The sequence below is a fragment of the Budorcas taxicolor genome, chromosome 4 (genome assembly GCF_023091745.1).
Source record: "Budorcas taxicolor isolate Tak-1 chromosome 4, Takin1.1, whole genome shotgun sequence".
Taxonomy (NCBI): Eukaryota; Metazoa; Chordata; class Mammalia; order Artiodactyla; family Bovidae; genus Budorcas; species Budorcas taxicolor.
Genome location: NC_068913.1, coordinates 94,634,635 through 94,652,892, shown reverse-complemented (window position 1 = coordinate 94,652,892; position 18,258 = coordinate 94,634,635). Strand labels below are relative to the sequence as shown.

At 59.2% G+C, this 18,258-nt stretch overlaps 1 protein-coding gene across 1 annotated transcript in view; it reads right to left on the bottom strand.

Annotated features, from left to right (window-relative positions):
* Positions 1-14,358, bottom strand: part of FLNC (filamin C) — a 28,740-nt gene extending 14,382 nt beyond the window's left edge. The window contains exons 1-18 of the mRNA XM_052638759.1: positions 13,797-14,358; positions 8,222-8,470; positions 6,594-6,691; positions 6,327-6,477; positions 6,116-6,234; positions 5,875-5,952; positions 5,502-5,664; positions 5,078-5,278; positions 3,565-3,702; positions 3,081-3,207; positions 2,794-2,930; positions 2,383-2,576; positions 2,181-2,294; positions 1,410-1,553; positions 1,077-1,200; positions 767-927; positions 459-549; positions 193-362 (exon numbers count right to left, since the gene is read on the bottom strand). Coding sequence (XP_052494719.1) covers positions 193-362; positions 459-549; positions 767-927; positions 1,077-1,200; positions 1,410-1,553; positions 2,181-2,294; positions 2,383-2,576; positions 2,794-2,930; positions 3,081-3,207; positions 3,565-3,702; positions 5,078-5,278; positions 5,502-5,664; positions 5,875-5,952; positions 6,116-6,234; positions 6,327-6,477; positions 6,594-6,691; positions 8,222-8,470; positions 13,797-14,151 — 2,814 coding nt within the window. The 5' untranslated portion in view covers positions 14,152-14,358. The remainder of the gene's footprint in view (positions 1-192; positions 363-458; positions 550-766; positions 928-1,076; positions 1,201-1,409; positions 1,554-2,180; positions 2,295-2,382; positions 2,577-2,793; positions 2,931-3,080; positions 3,208-3,564; positions 3,703-5,077; positions 5,279-5,501; positions 5,665-5,874; positions 5,953-6,115; positions 6,235-6,326; positions 6,478-6,593; positions 6,692-8,221; positions 8,471-13,796) is intronic.
* Between the last annotated feature and the right edge of the window lie 3,900 nt (positions 14,359-18,258).

Genomic DNA, 18,258 nt, shown 5'->3' with positions numbered 1-18,258 from the left:
AATGGGTACAGCAGGACGTCAGAACTGCCAACATGTCCTCGGCGACACAGACCAGAGGCTCAGAGACCCAGGGCAAGAAAGGATGGGGAGGCAGGAAAGGGGCCAAGACCCCAAACAGGCCCTCTGGGACCGGAAAAAGGAGCCCCACGCCCCCAGTCAGCCAGGACAGGAGGGCCGGGGGGCGGGGCACACCTGCTGCACGGCCGTGTACTTGACGGTGTAGGAGTAGTCATGGTTGTCGATGATCTCGAAGTCTCGCACGGCTTCTCCCTTGGCGGCCCCGGCAAAGTGCACGTCCAGCTTGGCCTTGCCAGCTCCCTTGGTCAGCACCGTGAAGTGAGTGGGTTTCCCAACTTCCACACCTGGAGCACCCATCCCGAGATGGTGGTGAGGGATTGGTGGCCACCCAGCCCGGCCCAGCCCCGCCCAGCCCAGCCCCGTCCAGCCCAGATAGCTACCTGTGCGGTTCAGCCCAGGGCCCTCTGCCTTGACCTTGCTGGCATCGTGGGATGGGTCCACCTTGATGTGGAAGGGGCTGGCAGGGATCTCCTGGAGGGAGAAAAGGCTTGGTCAGGGTGGACACGGACAGTGTCTGAAGAGAGTCCCTTGTCTCTTTTGCTTCCTCTGAGGCACGTTGTCCACACACAGGAAGTGCTCAATCAGGGGCAGTAGAATTGTCCCCAAATGACAGCCTCTCAAGCTGCTGGTTGGGATGGGGTAAGGGGCTAAGGTTAGGGCTGATAACCAAAACCCACGCACAGGGTACCTGGTTGGCAAACAGCACCATGATGGTGTAGCGGCCTGCCCCTGGAGGTGTGTACTTGACTGTGAAGGTGTCGTTGTCATTCTTAATGATGTCAAAGTCAATGTCAGCCTCTGCGGGGCCCACCACGCCAGGGGCGCACTTGATGCCAATGCTCACATCGCCTGAAGGGAGGCAGGCACGAGGCCATGAGTCGGGGGCTCGACAACCTCCTGCATGTGACGGGGACCACTCCGGGGAATAGGTAGAGGGTACCAGCGCCTCCTGCCCGGACACCCCCAGCCCCACCCCCACTCCCTGCTCCTGCACGCACCTTGCCCTGCCTCGCTGCAGTCCACCGTGAAGTAGGTGGGCTCATTAGCCTTGAGGCCTGTCTTCTCCACGCCGGGGCCATACACCTTCACCCGCTCGGGGTGGCTGCCCTCTCCCACGTTTACCTGTGGGGAGGAGTCGACGGTCAGCATGGGGCCCCCTCCCTCAAGGTCCATCCCTTCCCCAGCACTTCTAGGCCTGGTCTTAGCCTCTTCACAGGAGCCATGAACTGGGGAGTGGGAACAGGGCCCAGGGACAGCCAACATCCCCCCGCTTGGGGTTCCACCCTCCCTCTGGGGTTGCTGGCAGGGGACACGGGGCTTGGAGGACACACCCGGAAGGGGCTCTTGGGCACGTTGACGCCTCCCCAGGAGATGATGATGGTGTGCTTAATGGGCTTGGTGGGGACGTAGGAGCAGCGGAAGGTGCCGTCGCCATTGGGGATGACCTTGATGTCGATGGGGCAGCCGTCGGCGTCCTGTGGGCATCACCCAAAGCAAGGTTCTTAGAGCACCCCGGCTGTCTCAGAGCGCCCACACCCTCTGCTGGGCTGCTTGCCCACTATCAAAGCCCCTCCCTGCAAACAGATCACAGACCTCCGACCACTGGAGCCTAGTGCCATGAGCTCTGGTGGCCAGGGCACACCCTGGAGAGCTGAGGAACCAGGTTCGAGGTCATCTGTGTGACCTGGTCTCTGAGCCTATGTCTCCAAAATGTGTTGTCAGGGGAAAAGGCTCAGCTAAACCAATGTTCTTAAAACTGAATAAACAAACTTTCAAAAAAGAAACATCCTCCTGGACCAAAGAACATATTCGTTAACCTCTAGGAGTCAAAGGACACCATTTTGAGAAACTCACCTGGAAACCAATGTCTTTACCCAACCATCTTTAAATTGTAAATGATTAGCATAAAAATACATATCTGGTAAAATGTTTTTTAAGATTATCATCAATAAGAAAACACAAAACTTTAGACTTCCCATAGTTCAAATGGATTCATGAGAATCAGTCCTGTGATGCCTTGAGGCCCTTTTCTCTAACCTACCCTACCCTCCCAGGGTCCCCGCTCTGGCAGCGAGAGGCAGAAAGATGGGGCAACACCCTACCTGGGCGTAGAGCTTCAGGTCTCCCTTGCCAGCAGCCCGGGCATCGATGGTGAACTCCGCTGGCTTGTCCACGATGCAGCCGGTGGGCTCCAGGCCGGGCCCAAAGGCCTTCACCTGTGCAGGGGCAAGAGTGGAGGGCTGGGTTGGGGACTGGAGGAGCGTCTGTCCACCCTCCTCCCGGGTGCGGGAGCTGGGGACACACCTTGTCCGGGAAGCAGTCAGGTGGAGCTGGCTGGATGTGGGCGATGAAGGGTGAGTCTCGAATGTCCTCGTCGTCACAGATCACGTGCACTGCATACTCCCCAGGCTCCGTGGGCCAGTACCGCACGTCGCAGGAGCCGTCTCCCTTGTCATCACACTCGATCTTGGCCTGCGAAGGCCCCTCAATGGAGAAGCCTGGGTCAAAGGTGGGGGAGGGTCAGGGGGCACCAGAAGCGACTTGGACCTGCACCGGGTAGGTCCCTCATCACTCTCCCAGGATCACCACCCCATTCATGCCTTCAGTGACTGTCTCATCTCAACACAGGCCCAACTTCCTGCCTCCTGCCCCCCAGTCACTCCCCAGTGTCCCTCCCTCACACCACTCCCCGGAATTCCCACCTCAGCCACTTACCCAGTGTCCCCACCTCTGTGCCAATGGCCTCCACCACAAAGTCGGCTGACTTGCCCACCTGGCCAGTTTCCAAACCGGGACCCCAGGCCCGGACCTTCTGCATGCCTGCCTCTGGGCTCACCTGCACCTCAAAGGGGCTGGGCAAAGAGGGAGCTGGTGTCAGCGCCCCGAGGTGTGCCCACCAGAGGTACCCCTCTTCCTTTCGCTTGGAGCCCCAGGCAGCCTGCCTCCCTCCGCCCACCCTGTGAGGGCCCGGGCTGGAGGGCTCAGGGCTGTGTGGCGCTCACCTGCGGGGAATGGCGTAGCCACCCCATGTGATGGTCACCACGTACTTCCCAGGCACCACGGGGTAGTACTCACACTCGAACACGCCATCCCCGGCCTCCCGCACCTTCACCGGCTCCTCTGTGCCTCCTGAGGAGACGTGGGAAGCAGAGGGAGCAATGATCTGTGCATCGCCGCACCTCAGTCCCCTCAAGGACCCTTGGGACTGTGCTGTGGGACAGTCCCTGACTGAGGACACCGCTGCTCACAGGCACCGTGGAGCAGGCACCGTGTAACAGCCTAGTGCAGCCTTCCCGGCTTGCAGCCTGGGAGACTGAGCCAGGCAGGGTGGTTCACCTGAGGTCCCACAATGTCAGTGCCTTTTTGGAGCCCCTCCCCCCAGGGGGGTGCACAGTGCTGTCCTTGCCCTCAGGGGGTCAGAAGCACTGGTTGCCTTTCCTCCCAGCTCCCCGACCCCCCACCGTGGCCCTGGGCCCTGGTGCTCACTTGGTCCCTTGACTGTGACCTTGAGCTCCCCACTGCCAGCACCCTTGGTGAACACCTTGAAGTCAGCCACTTCTTTGACACGCACACCCTTGGGCTGCAGGCCCCGCCCAGAGGCCCGGCAGGCGTTGGGGTTACAGGCTGGGAGGAAGAGGAGAGGTGAGGTTGGGGGTGCTGAGGGGCCCTAGACGGAGCCTCAGCCCTCACCACCACTCGTCCCCACCTCACTGTGTGCAGTCCTGCTGACCGACCTGCCCACCCCCGTCTCTTTCCCCCAGGCACAGGCTGTGGCCTCATGCAGCCCTCCCCTGTTGCTCCCTGGCACCCCCAACACAACTGAGAGCCATGCTGGGCAGGGAGCGGCCACAGCGCCCCCAGACCTCCGTCCCCAGGCTGGTTATAAGAAACCCTTCCCTCGGGGCTCCTCCGAGTCAGGGTCACCTGGGACAGAGGCCAGGCGGAGCCCAGAGCTAAGACAGACCAGGAGGGGCCTTTCATCCACTCCACGGCCATCCACCTAGAGCCATCTGAGCCTTCTTGGAGACACCACAGCAGCTTCAGGAACCGAGTCATGCCACAAAACACTCAGCCACACCATGGAACAAGGCAGGGTCGTGTAACGAGAAGCCTGCCACAGACCACAGGCAATGCATGACGGTCAGCCTGCTGCGGAACGCTGCCGGTGGCAATGACTTTGCTGCTGAACACAGACCAAAGGACGGGGACCTCAGCCTGCCACAGGACACATAAAATGGCATGGAGCCCACGGGGCGCCACCCGACAGGCAACAGTGTATCATCCATCCAGGCCTGCCCCGGAACACAGACAAAGGGCCCAGGGTCCGGGGACTGCCACAGAACCCAGACCCTTCTCACAGAAATCACCAGGCCAGTCCCAAGAGACCAGAGCTGCCACAGAACAGAGGCAAAGGCGTGGAACCTGGGGCCTGTCACAGAATGCCACGGGAGGGGGGGCGACTGCACCCAGCTCGGGCCATGCCACACAGCACAGGGGAGGCCAGTCAGCTATGGCCATGCCCAGCCCGCCTCCGTTGGTGTGTACTAACGCGGCACCACTCTCTTGGCCTGGTGGACGATGGGCACGGAGGGGGCGGGCGGCGGCGGCAGGGGCTCTGAGTGGCGGAGAGAGAGTGGGGAGTCACTGCCTGAGAGCCTGGTGCAAGGTGCTCCAGTGAATATGCCCTTGAGCCCACGTGGTACGGTCGCTTCCCCCTCGGCCCTTCCACCGTGGTCCCTGTCTGGTATCCTTCACAGTGACCTGACCGTCCTCGGGGGCAGGGGCTGGACAGACGAGCTCTCAGGAGCCCCACCCTGGGCTCTTCCTTCTGCCCACTTTAAGCCTACAGAAGGCTCCCCCTGACCCCATCCCCACCCACCCCCACCCCCACCCCCTGGTTGCGGTGCTTCATTTCCCGTAAGTCCTCAGACTTGGTGGCAACACTCTGCATCCTGGCCTTTGGCGAGGGGGGTCATGGGGGTGGGTGAAGGGCCTTTACCTTCTGCCACGTGGACGGGGAAAGGACTGCGGGTGATGGGGGCTCCGGCGAAGGCCACGTGCACCGTGTGGGGGCCCTCCATCACGGGCCTGTATGTGCAGCGGAACGTGCTGTCGCCCTTGTCCTCCAGGGCCACCTCCACGGTGTCCCGCCGGCCCTGCGGGTCCACGATCACCACGGCAACATCCCCTGTGCCGGCCCCTGTCACGGCAATGGCCGTCAGCCCCTCCTGCTCGGGTTCCCTCACCCTGAGACCACGGCCCCCAGGCACCCCCTCCCACCCAAAAAAATAGTCATGGCATGTCCCTCCTGCTCAGGCTCCCTCACCCTGAGACCATGGCCCTCTGGCCAGGCCCTGTCCCTGGCCCCCAGGTCCCCCACCATCAACAGTCATGGGGTGTCTGGTGGAAGGGCCAATCCCCACCTGCAGTGTAGATGTCAAAGTACGTGGGTTTGTTGGCCACATTGCCCACGGGCTCCAGGCCGGGACCACGGGCTGACACCTTGTTAGCATCTCCCAGGGCCATGCCCACGTTCACCTCAAAGGGGCTGCGTTCAATGTTCTGACCAGCAAAGAGCACGGTCACCTGGAGGTCAGAGGCCAAAGATGAGCTTCTAGAAGAAAGCAGCTCTGAGAGGGGGGTTGAGGGGCGGGGCAAAGCCAAGCAGGGTGAGAGGCGGGTGGGGCTGGTGCATGAGGGTGGGGTGGGGTGTGAGCTGAGAGAGGGGTCCAATTCAGCCAGATGCAAGGATGTGAATGGAGTAGGGAAGACACAGGAGAGCCTATAGAGGGATACCTTGTGCAAGCCGGCGACCTTGGGCACGTAGGAGACAGCGTAGGTGCGGTTCTTGTCATTGTTGGGAACCACCTTGGCCTATAGGAAGGGAAACGATCGGCTGTCAGAGCTCCTCCTGACCCTACGCCTTCTGCAACCCCCATAGTGAGGCCTCCCCCTTCTCCAGTGCCCCAGCAGCCATCTCCAGCCCATTCCACTGTTGGTCTGTGCTCTTGTCTGATCCCCAGTGGCCTCTCCATACCTCCTCAGTGTGGCCCTCAGGATCCTCGATGTAGACCAGAACCTCGCCTATACCAGCGTCCACTGTCTGCACGGTGAAATGGGCAGGCTGCAGCACGGTGTTACCCTGGGGCTCGATCCCTGAGGACGGAAGGCAGAGCCACGGAGTTTAGGGAGAACCATCCCAGCCCGTGCCAGCTGCCCAGGAAAGACCGTCAGGGCTCAACACATACCAGGCCCATAGGCGATGGCCTTCTTGGGGTTCAGTTGCTTGGAGCGAACAGGGGCGCCAGGTTTGAGTTTGGCCTTGGGGAACTGGGACAGGTAGGTCATGACCGAATGTTCATCCACGTTGGGGTCTACGATCTCCTCGGGAGCAATCACCTGCCAGGGAGGAAGGGAGTCAGAAAGTGTCCTCCGTCCCCAGCATCCTGCCCAGGTAGCTTCACAGACTCAACCCCACCCCTGGCCCTCTCTGAGTCCCTTTGCTCTCCGCCTACCTGGGGCACCCCAAGCCAGTCGTCCGCCTGCTGCATGGCCTCCCGGGCGTTCTCCACAGGCTGGTTGGGGTCCCAGGCCTCCCAGTCAGGGCAGAGGCCTAGAGAGATGGTGGAGGGAAGCAATGATGAGGGGGAAGCGGTCAGCCAGGACGCAGAGCACTTGCTCCACCAACACCCTCCCAGGCTGTGGGTTCACATTCCCTTCCCATACGGCCCCAGGCCCCTGACCAGCTGGGTTCCTGCTGACCCCCAACCTTACAGCCCTTCATCTGGGATGCCCATTGCTGTTTAGATGCACTGCAGCCCTCCCGATCACCAACAATGAGGTCTTTCTGCCCCAGCTGACGCAGCCTGGCACCAGTCCTGCCAGCCTGCCTCCGGCCTGCCCAGGCCCCAGCACCCACCCTGAACACCAAACCCCAGGGAGCGCACCCCTCGCAGACCCCCCACCTCATTCCAGCAGCCTCAGAGGTGGGCAGTCCCCGTCCCACAAGTGCCTCTGACCCATCTCCTGAAAGGTCTCCTCACAGCTGCCCTGAAGCCCTAGGTGTCCATGCACTTCCCACATCAGCTGTAGAGCATAAGGCTCTCTCTGCTTCCTAACTTCCGCCTCGGGGAAATGAAGGGACTGAAGAGCTTGTTTGAGAGGCCGAGTTCTTTTTGGCCGCCCAGAACCCAGCCCTCCTGATGGGAGGACTGCTGAGGCAGCCAGAGGTCACTCCTGGGAAAGGGTGCAGGGGTTAGGGGGTGCTGGGTCCCAGCCAGAGCTGGAGGAGGAGGGTGATGCTCCCTGGCGGGGAGGGGACCAGCTCAAAGGCTGGAATCCATGACTGGCCAGAACAGCTGAGCTCACTGCTGGCAGTCAAGCCAGCCGTGGGCAGTGGCTCAGCAGCTGGGAATGCTTCCCAGGCGGCCGGTGCCCCCTCCTCCCACCCCTTGCTCCCCGGCTGACCCCAGGCTGGGGGAGGATTCCCCCAGGGGGACATGGCTCCAAGAGGTGGGGAGATGACAGATCATCTCGGGAGATGAGGGTCAGAAAGAGAGCTATACGTGGGGTACTGTTCTCATCTGTGATGTCTAAGTCTTCTCATGGGCCCTTAGTGGCCCCCGCCTGCCCAGGCCAGGCCTGGGTCACCTGGCACTGGGGCAGTGTCCCACCAGCCTCAGACCACATCATCCTGGGCCTCAACCCCTTCTCAAAGCTATCCCAGGGGCTTGCAAAGAATAGCCTTCTCTAGGCCTAAAGTCCTGGCCTTCTCTCTATAAGTCCCACCACATTTTCTTTCTACTGGCTGAGCAGAAATGACCCTTCTGTAGCAAAATAGGAAGTTCATGAAGCAGGGAGCGCCAGGTCCCCACTGGCATCTGATTCAGTTCTGCCACAGATAAGCTGTGTGACCTTAGACAAGTCACTGGCCTTCTCTAGACCTCAGTGTCCTTGCCACTGCAGGATCTGGCAACTCATCGGGAAGGGTCCAACTCCAGCAGTGATCCTCAGCTGGAGCAGGCGGCCCTGATTCCCCCAGCCCTGGGACACACATTCTGACAAACACAAGCCTTGGCATCACCAGCTCATCCCGCACCCCTTCCCGGCTCAGGGAGCCACAGTGTGCTGCTGGGCCACTCACCAGGGGCACAGTTGTCCACCAGGGCACCCAGAGCTTTGCCGTCCTGCCAGTCCCGGTTGAAGTTGGTGATGGGCAGCTGGGGCACCTTGTTCTGGATCCAGCCAAGTAGGCGCTGCTTGGGCGTCTGCTTGCGGGCATCCTCGTCGTCCTCGTCCTCCCACATGGGCATAGAGATGGAGTAGTGTAGGATCAGGGTCCAGATGAGCCCCAGGATCAGCTTCAGGTTCCCATCCACGATGGCCTTGCTGTCTGCAGGGAGGAGGAGACAAGCAGGGCTCATGAGGGTCCCACTTCTGATGCAGCGCCCTCCCTCTCCTGGCCCAGCTTCTGAGGCTGCTGCTTGAGCGTTGGGTCTGGACTCCTCCTCCTGGAACCTACAGCTTCTCTGCCTACCACATTCTGCACCCCATAAGGCCCAGCCCTTGATTTATCTCCCACCCGCCTCAGAACATGGCTGCGTCCCAATATGTCCCTTGGGCAGGTACATTCAACTCTTTGATGGCACTTGCGTGGGCCTCCTATCAGGCTACAAGCATCTATACAGTTATGCAAGATTGTAAGTCTCACCACCCTTATGGCAGAAAGTGAAGAGGAACTAAAAAGCCTCTTGATGAAAGTGAAAGAGGAGAGTGAAAAAGCTGGCTTGAAGCTCAACATTCAGAAAACGAAGATCATGGCATCCGGTCCCATCAGTTCATGGGAAATAGATGGGGAAACAGTGTCAGACTTTATTTTGGGGGGCTCCAAAATCACTGCAGATGGTGACTGCAGCCATGAAATTAAAAGATGCTTACTCCTTGGAAGAAAAGTGATGACCAACCTAGATAGCATATTGAAAAGCAGAGACATTACTTTGCCAACTAAGGTTCGTCTAGTCAAGGCTATGGTTTTTCCAGTAGTCATGTATGGATGTGAGAGTTGGACTGTGAAGAAAGCTGAGCGCCAAAGAATTGATGCTTTTGAACCTTGGTGTTGGAGAAGACTCTTGAGAGTCCCTTGGACTGCAAGGAGATCCAACCAGTCCATTCTGAAGGAGATCAACCCTGGGATTTCTTTGGAAGGAATGATGCTAAAGCTGAAACTCCAGTACTTTGGCCACCTCATGCGAAGAGTTGACTCATTAGAAAAGACTTTGATGCTGGGTGGGATTGGGGGCAGGAGGAGAAGGGGACGACAGAGGATGAGATGGCTGGATGGCATCACTGACTTGATGGATGTGAATCTGAGTGAACTCCAGGAGTTGGTGATGGACAGGGAGGCCTGGTGTGCTGCGATTCATGGGTTTGCAAAGAGTCGGACATGACTGAGCAACTGAACTGAACTGAACTGAGGGGCAGACACTGTTTTGTTTTGTGTCCTTTCTTCTTTGCTGTGATGTACAACAAACTGTACATATTAGAAAGTACAACTAGATACATTTTGACAATATGTGAAAAGTGAAAACGTTAGTCACTCAGTCACATCCAACTCTTTGTGACCCCATGGACTGTAGCCCACCAGGCTCCTCTGTCCATGGATTCTCCAGGCAAGAATACTGGAGTGGATTGCCATTCCCTTTTCCAGGGGATCTTCCCTACACAGGGATTGAACCTGGTTCTTCTGCACTGCAGGCAGATTCTGCACCATCTGAGCCATCAGGGGAGCCCTACCTTTGACAATATGTGCATAACCACGAATCAAGACAGTAAACACATCCACCCTTCCTCAAAGTTTCCTTTCTTTTGTGATCCATCACTCCTGCCCCTCCTAATCTATCCTTTGAGACAACAACCAATCTGCTCTTGGTGACTATACATTAGTTTGCATTTTCCAGTTTTATATGAATAGAATCATAGAGTATGTATCTTTTTTGTCTGCCTCCTTTCACTCTAGATACTATATTTTTCTCTCCATATATTCAGAGCCTAGAACTTAGTAAAATCTCAATAAATACTGGTTGAATGAACATTTTAAAAACTGAAGTTGGAGAAGACCTGGTTCCAGCGAAATTCTCCTTTGAATGCTATAAAAGGCTTTTGGAACAAAGTTCTGGGAGGAGGGGTTGGGGACAGTACACGTTCTGTTAATGGCAGGGACCAGTGAGATTTCACAAGAGCTCGGGGAGTGTTACCCATGTGGACTCAAGTCTCAGGAGCTGAGACTCTAGACCCATCCCCTCCCTTGATAAATATTATGGACCAGAACTCCAAGATTTGGGGGTGGGGGGCTGCCTAGTTCCCCTGTAACAGCCAGAGAGAAACATCCAGGAGCTGGAGGTGGTCTAGAGTATAGGTCATTGGAAACCAGCTTACTCGTAAAGGACAAGGCAGGCCTGAAATCCACCAGCTTCCCTGAGCACTGCTTTCAGGAGGTTGGGAGGGGGTGAAAGACTCAGCCTTGTTTACTGGGGTTACCGAGAGATGGGAAAGGGTGGTGTTGGAGGTGCTCCCTTACATATCTTTTCCTGCCCGCCCCCGCTTCCCCAAATCTTGGGAGACAGCCTTTAGAGAGTAAAGATCCCAAAGGTGTCTCCCCTTACATATCTTTTCCAGAATGCGCCCCCACATACACCCTGTGCCCAGCATTTCCCCAGCCTGCCCCTGGAGGGGAATCTCAGTCTCTCTGTCCCTCTGATCTTGGGCTCTGGCCCCCTTGGCTCCCCCACCCTTTCACTGATTCATCCTTCCTTCCCCAGCAGCTCCCCAGGCCCGCCCCCTCTCCCCCTGGCTCTGCTGCAGCACAATGGTTTGGCAGCTTGCAGATTCCATGACACACTCACTCCCGGCCTCCCGGTGCTTTGGTGCGGTCTCTCTCAAACACACACAGGCCCAGGACACTTTCACACAGCCTTGACACCCAGGGCCTCACGGCCTCTCACAACCCTGACAGCCTACAAAGCTGGTGCTCACACACCCAGAAGTGCTTCTTGCAAACTGAAGCCAGATCCTTGGGAGGGAGGCCCTGAGGCCGCCAGGATCGCCAGGATTGGGAAGGGGTGGGGGGGCGGGTGAGGGGGGGTCATTCATATTTGCTGCAGGGAGAGATTTCTCCCCAGCAACTGGCCCTGGGCCAGACAGCAAGTGGCAGGAGAGCAGTGGGTCCGGAGTCCCACTCTGGGAGCAGTGACCTTCCTCGCCCTCCTCCCCCTTGGAGGCCAGGCAGAGGAGGGGAGCTCTGCTCAAGCCAGGCCTCTTCCTTTGTTGCACCCCACTGGGGATACCACCAAAGGGGTGGGAGGAGCTCCAGAGCCAGTCCCTGAGGGCACCCCAGGCCTTGCACGGAGTGGGGGGAGAGGAGAGGACCAGTGAGGGAGGGGCCGGGACAGCTGCTGCCCCCTCCAGCCCCTCCCTGGGCGGTTGGCTCCAGGAGAAGGAATAGCAACTGGGGAACAGCTGCGGGACAGAGCGGCCTCTAGGCCTCTTTGTTCGGAGGGGCGGAGGGGGCGGTGCGGGTAAGGAGGGCACACCGCCCCTTCAACCCAGGCTGTGTACCCAGCCCTCCTTCAGAGGGACTGCTCAACGCCCAGCTCCCACTCCACTCCTGGAAAGGGATGTGGGGTGCCTAGAGGCTCACATTCAGTCCTGAGATGGTACCCAGAGAAGCCCCCGTCCCACCCCCTTCCCACCACTAAGCGGGACCAAGGGAATCAGAGGAAGCAGAAAGGGGGAACCCCTGACACCTCCTTCCTGATGGATGGGTAGCTGCTTCTGTCTGTGCCCCCTCCCCTCTAGCCTCCGCCTCGGGCCCAGCAGCTGAATTGCTGACAGCTTATCTCATCAGCCACGCGAGTCAGCCACTTGGCCCAAACGGGGAACAGTTCCCCGCAGGAACGGGAAGGAAGGGTTCCTTCCCGCCTCCAAGCCAGCTTTCCCTCCTTCCCCCTCTATTCTGAGCCGGCCTCTCCATACACAGTTGAGCCAAGGGGGCTGGAGCCAGAGGCACCACCGTGGGGGAGGGGAGAGGTGTGCACTCAGGAAGGATGAGGCCAGGAGAGGGGCCAAGCGCCCCCGCAGCGGGAAGGGGAGGGGGAGGCCGAGCCATTTCCTATAAAGTCTTGGTGAGGCCCCAGGCTCTCCCTTCGGGATCCCACCTGGGACAATCAGTCCCGGCGGTCAGACGCAGCTGCCAGGGGGGTGGAAGGGCCCAGGGCTGACTCCTCGATGACTCCTGGCCCCCCCTCAACCACACACACTCGTGGGCAGCCCTCAGTCCCATTACACACACCAGGGTGGCCCCCTCCCCCACCCCCTGTCCTCAGCCTTGTCCTCTGGAAAGCTCAGAGACATCTGCTGTGTCACGGAGGCAGGGCTATTTCCAGGCCGGAGCGGGTGGGGTTGGGGGGGCAGTATTGGGGCAGGAGAGGGTAAGGCGTAGAGAGGACTGGACAGGGCCAAAGGGCCCCAGACTGACCTCAGCTACTAATTCAGGAGACCCAGAGATGCCCTGAGGGAGGCTGAGGATGGACAGACCTTCAATTATCTGAAGAAATCTCTGGGGCAGCCTGGCGGTGGACATTGGGCCCCCTGTGAAATTCCCCTTCTGGGGCCCTGGGGTGCACCTCATCAAGGGGCGCTTTCCTGAAAATCACATCAGGACACTTCAGAGCTCACCATAAGGGTAGGGGTCTTGCCCAGGCCCCCAGCCTGAAGGAGTGACTGCAGAGCTGAGAGGGAGCGGCCAACTCCTAGGCTCTCAGAACCCATCCTTGGCTCCCCCAGCTCCCGGGCTAGGAGTGCCTCCCCGCCCCCACCCAGCACTGACACACCTTCCAAATCTGGTTACACTCAATGACTTCCTCCCTTTTCCAGGCCTTGCCTCCCTCCCCTCAGCCCAGATCATTAGCTGTAGCCAATCGGGGCTTAGGGGGTGGGCTGGGGCCGGGAGTGGACGGGAGGGAGCCCCCTCCCTGGCCTGCTGAAGCCGATGGAGGACAGGCAGGGGTTAAGGCTGCCTGCGCTCGCTCAGAGCCTTTTTAGGTTTCCGAGGCCAGGCCCTGCCGGCTCTGGCCCCTGGGCCTGAACCCAGCTGCCGAGCACATGCCGGCGGGGGGCCCGGGCCCCGCGCCCGCGCGGCCACCCGCTCTCCCGCTCTCCTTGGGATCCCTGGGACCGGGCAGCGATGGGGACCTGCCTTCAGCCTCTCCTCCCCGGTGGAGGTGCTGGGAGACTGGGAAGCCATTTGCTTTGTCTGGGGTGGAGGGGGGCGCCCCCGGGAATCGGCAATGAGCATTGGCCCCATCCTCTCAAGCCTGGGCTGGGGGTGCGGGTGTCAAAAGAGGAGACGAGGGGGTAGAAGCAGGTTGGCCAAGAGCGTGCGAGGGGAGCTGAAGCTGGAGGGCTCAGGAACGGCCGGGGCTGGATGCCCCCGGGGGGCCCCCCTCGGGATGCTGGCCGACCAGAGCGGCGTGTGAAGGCAGAGCCCCCTCGGGGCTGGCGTGGGCGGGCTCCGGGAGAACCGGGTCAGGATCCTCTCCCGGTGCCGGGCCCCCCACCCTCGGCCCTGCCTCGGCTCCCCACGCGCCCACCCAGTCCCGAGCACCCTGTCCCCGTGGGCCAGCCCCTCGTCGGGGCCCTGCCCCCTCGCCGCACGCACTGACCGATGGACACCAGCTTGATGTGCTCGCGTTCGAGGAACTCGAGGGCCACGGACACGTTCTCCAGCTTCATCTGGCGGAAGTTGGGGCGCGGGTGGAACTTGCGGTACATGCGCTTCTGGCTGAGCACCTCGAGCAGCGCGATGAGGCGCAGCCCGTCGCTGAGGTCGCGCTGCAGGTCGGTGAGGCGCTTGCCCACGCACTTGAGGTGCTCGTTGCACCAGCGCGTGAACGTGTTCTGCTGGATCTTCTTCCACGGCGCGTCCTCGGCCAGGTCCTTCTCCGTGGACGGCATGTCGTCCACCTCGTCGCCCAGGCCGAAGCCCGGGGCCTCGGAGTAGCCGCTGTTGTTCATCATGCTGGCGCGGGCTGGGGCGGGGGTTGGGGGCCGGCGGGGCTCGGGCTAGGGGGGCGCTGTCCGGGACGGGACCGGCGGCTGTGCGCTCCGCGGCTCTGAACTTCTCTCGCGCCCCTGGCTGGCGGGACTCGGGCGGGCCTCCTCGGCTCCTCGGCCGCGCTCTGTCTGTGTGTGTCTCTCTCCCTCCGGGGGCGGAGCGGTGCTCTGGAAAGTGCGGGCCGGGCTGAGGCGGGGGGTTTAAGAAGCCCCCGGGCCGCGTCCCCCCCGCCGAGCCCGCGGCCCCCGGGTCCACGTCAGAGCGCCGGCCTCCCAGGAATGCCGCCCGGCCCGCGGGTGGGGGCCGCGCCGAGCCCGCCGGCCCCGCCTCCCTCCCTCCCTCTCTCCCTCCCCTCCCCTCCCCAACGCGGCCCTCCGTCCAGGCTGGGGTCCCGGGTCTGCTACCTCGACCCCCGGCGAAGGAGGCTCTGGCCCGAGGCCGCCAAGCTGGACAGATGAATAGTGGAGCTGGAAAATTAGGGGGAGTGAGGGCTCCCAACACCCCAAAATTAAGCATCGGTAGTCAGAGATGAGATATATACCCCCCACCCTGCAGGACTAGAGATGCAAAGGGGAACTGAGGCCAGTGGTTAGAGCAAAACTCGCTGATCGGGTGTTGACAGAATTTTCTGGACTGGTTGGTGGCAGGGCTGTTGACAGGGCCCGGGAGACCTGGCTGCTAGCCCAGGGTATTGTCCACCTGCGGACCGGCAGGGGAAGTGTGTGTGCTTGTGTGTAGATAGACTGAGAGGAAGCGACAACTCCGCTGCAGGCCGATTAGGGAGAAGGCCTGGGGTGGGGGTGTTCCACATTACAGGTAGAAAAATCTCCTCTGCAACCAAAAAAACACAAAAAACCCCTCTGCAACTCCAGGGTCCCAGGGGAAAGACGGAGGTTACCCCTGACTCAGTGTCCCTGTCACCAGTCCGTTTGTCCTCATCCTCTCAGAATGAAGCTGAGCTCAGGAGAAGTGTACCCAGTGAGTCACACTGTGCCCCCTTCCCCCAAGTCTGACTCAACTAAGGTGACGCGAGAGGAGGCAGAGCCTCTGCCCTGTACTACCAGGGAGCCCCCTGGGCGTTGTGCCCATTTGGGCCGCTGGGCAGATCCTTCCAGTCAGAGGGCAGGTTAACCAGACAAGAGACAGAGAGCCCTGCCCAGAGCAGCCTCGGGGAAGTGTGATGGGGGCTGGGGGACATGGAGAGCCCTAGGGAGCCCGCCAGGAAGTCTGGGCAGGACTGGGCTCAGGGTAAGCCAAGGGCAGCTGACATCAGGGAAACTGAGGCACTCAGAGCAGCTGGCCTGGATGAGGTGAAAAAGTGGTAGAATATACTTACATAAAGAGACTATGTATTCTGAGATTCTGTAGGATAACATGTATTCCACACCTCCTGGTACCCCCTTTAGGCCAAGTTTCCCCCACTTTCCCATCCTTCTGGACCCTTACATTTGGGCCCCAACTCAAGTTGTGTGATGACTGAAATTGGGCACGTTTCTGGTGAATCATTTGACCTTATTGCTCTTCCCCAACCAAGCCAAGTGAAAAGGGAAGGGATGGTGGGCATCTGAGAGGAGTATGAGGGAAGAAGTTCAGGAGCTTGGCGGGGGGTGGTGGGGGGCAGCGCTAATGGTGAAAGGGCTCCATGAATGATTTCTTCCCCTTCTCATCAGTTAGGGAGGGGGAGGAGGAGAGAAAGGACCAGAAAGAGAAAAGGGACCTGCTGTGTGTGACTTCAGGGGGGAGCTCTGGGGGCCCTGAGAGTGACAGGCGAGATATAAATAGCTTGGGCCCCACGGCTCATGTTCTGTCGGCTGCCTGTGACGAGGTGCTCAGGAATTCCACTCTCCTGTTGGCACCCCCTTGCCTGTCTCCAGAACTCTCGCTCCCCCCATGCCACCTTTGTCCCGTGGCCAAGACCAGCCATCAGCCATCAGTGCTGTCTGTCTGCTTGAGAGGCTGAGCTCTCCTGTGGAGAGATGCCCAGCTCCTGGGGACACATGACATGTAGCTGGGTCTCACAAGGGAACTCTGTGTGTGTAAAAAGGCAGACTTCTGACACCCAACCTTAGGTGCCAGTTTGGGGTTCAATGATGAAGAAACTGAGATACATAGATCTGGAAAAGGATGGATCCCTCTCCCTGAGCTCCTAGGGAGAAGAGAGAGGGATTGGGTGGTTTTGCTTGGAGCTGACAGCCTTTTACAAACCCTAAAGGCTCACAGTCTTGTTTTGAGGGTGTTTCCCAAGGTCCTCCAGTAAGTTGAGGTTCTCTCTTAAGGTGGTGGGAGTTCAGAGGGAAGCCAGCAAGTGGACAAAGGACTCCCCTCTCCCACTTCTCATTCCCTCTCTTTGGGAGAGGTCTGTGTGCAGTGAGTGAATGGTTAGCAGAGGGTGCCCGGTGCCAAGGATGGTTCCCGGCACCCTTCTCACACCTCCCCTCCCCCCTCACCCCAGAAACCAGAGCCCGTTGCTCTCCAGGATAAATCAGGGCCTGACTCAGGCCCCAGCCAGCCAGTCACAGTCAGCTACCCAGGCACAGGTTGGTGACTCAGCCCTCAATATAGCCCATGAGCCCGGGCCGGGCCATGAGAGCTGGAACAGGCCGTGCACAATGCTGGTCCTGGGGCCTGCCAAGCGGGGGGCCCCCTCCCGGAGGAGGGCTGATGTGCTCTTCTCGGAGCCAGGCAGGGGCTCCTGGAGGGGCTTACGGGGGCTTTCATCAGCTGAGTATTTGGGGGCTTTGCTGCTGTGGCTACAGACTGTTTATAGCCCCCTGACTCACCACCTGCTGACCTGTCTCAGGAGACCAGGTTTGGCCTTTCACCTGGCCCTCCCTTTCCTACCAAGGGGCACTACTTCTCTGCCACCAATCCTGGCCATATTTAACTTGAGCTGAGAAGCATCTGAGTGAGCGAGTCCATGTCTGAAGGGCCATGTCTGAAGATCCTGTGTTTCCATAGTCACCTGTGATGGCACCAGGCTGGCCAGGCTTCCAGCGGGCACTTTGTTCAGTCTGTGATACTGACATGGCTCTGGCCCAGGTGTGGTAGGGTTGGGAAGGTACCTAGGCTGAATTCCAGCCTCTTCACCTCTGGTTCTATAGCCATGATCAGGCAATGTAACTCTTTGGGCCCTCAGTTTTCTTACCTGCAAAATGGAATTAATAGTACTCTCATATGGATTTTTTTTTTAATGGATGAAGATGTAAAAGTAGATAACAAGTAAAATGATTAGCATGGTGCCAGGCAGCTAATAGGTGATCAGAAAAAACAGTTTGCATCCTCTGCTGGTATCCTGGGGACCATGTGGGTTCTAGTGAGCTGGGCCCTCCTCACAGCTACCTCTGCCCCGTGTGGCATCCACTGCCAGCATCTTCCTCCGCTCCTTGCATCCTAACACTCTACCTGCCAGAATCAGAGCCAGAGAACTACTTACAATCGTTAGAGCCACCCACCCTGCCTCCCAATAGCAGCTGGTCGTGAACAGAGGTGGCAGGTGGTATGCCTACCATGTGGCCTGGGAAGGGAAAGCAGAGTGGGGGCTGTGGTGCAGGGAGAGAGCAGAAAGGAAGCAGTTACATAGAGGGCAGTAGAGGGGGGAGATGGAGGCCCCTGGAGGTGTTTTGAGTCCTTGGTTCTATCTGTACCTGGGCCAGGGTGCGTGCTTGCCTGTGACATCCCTGTAGATTTAAAGCTAATTCAAGGGACTGTTTAACATTCAACAGGTAGATCTCTTTAATCTACTCCGGTGACCATGCACCTGCAAGACCAGAAAGCAGAGTCCACATCAACGAAGAGCACGGTCTTCTAAGATGAGCCCACAGGGGCAAGCGTCCTGAAGGGAAGAGCTCTCTATTCTAAACAAAAGGACTGAAGAAAAGGACTACTTCCCTGTCATTGCAGGTTCTGGGTTTGGGCCTGAAAAGGACCAGATGAAAGTCCTTAATGGAGGCTGACTGCCTCCCAGAACATAACCTCCATCTTGGCTTCAAATTTGAAGTTAAAGCAGTGATACTCAGTGGTGGGTAATCTTCCAGTCCTTTCCACCGCACGTTCTCCAGCCAACTGGTGGC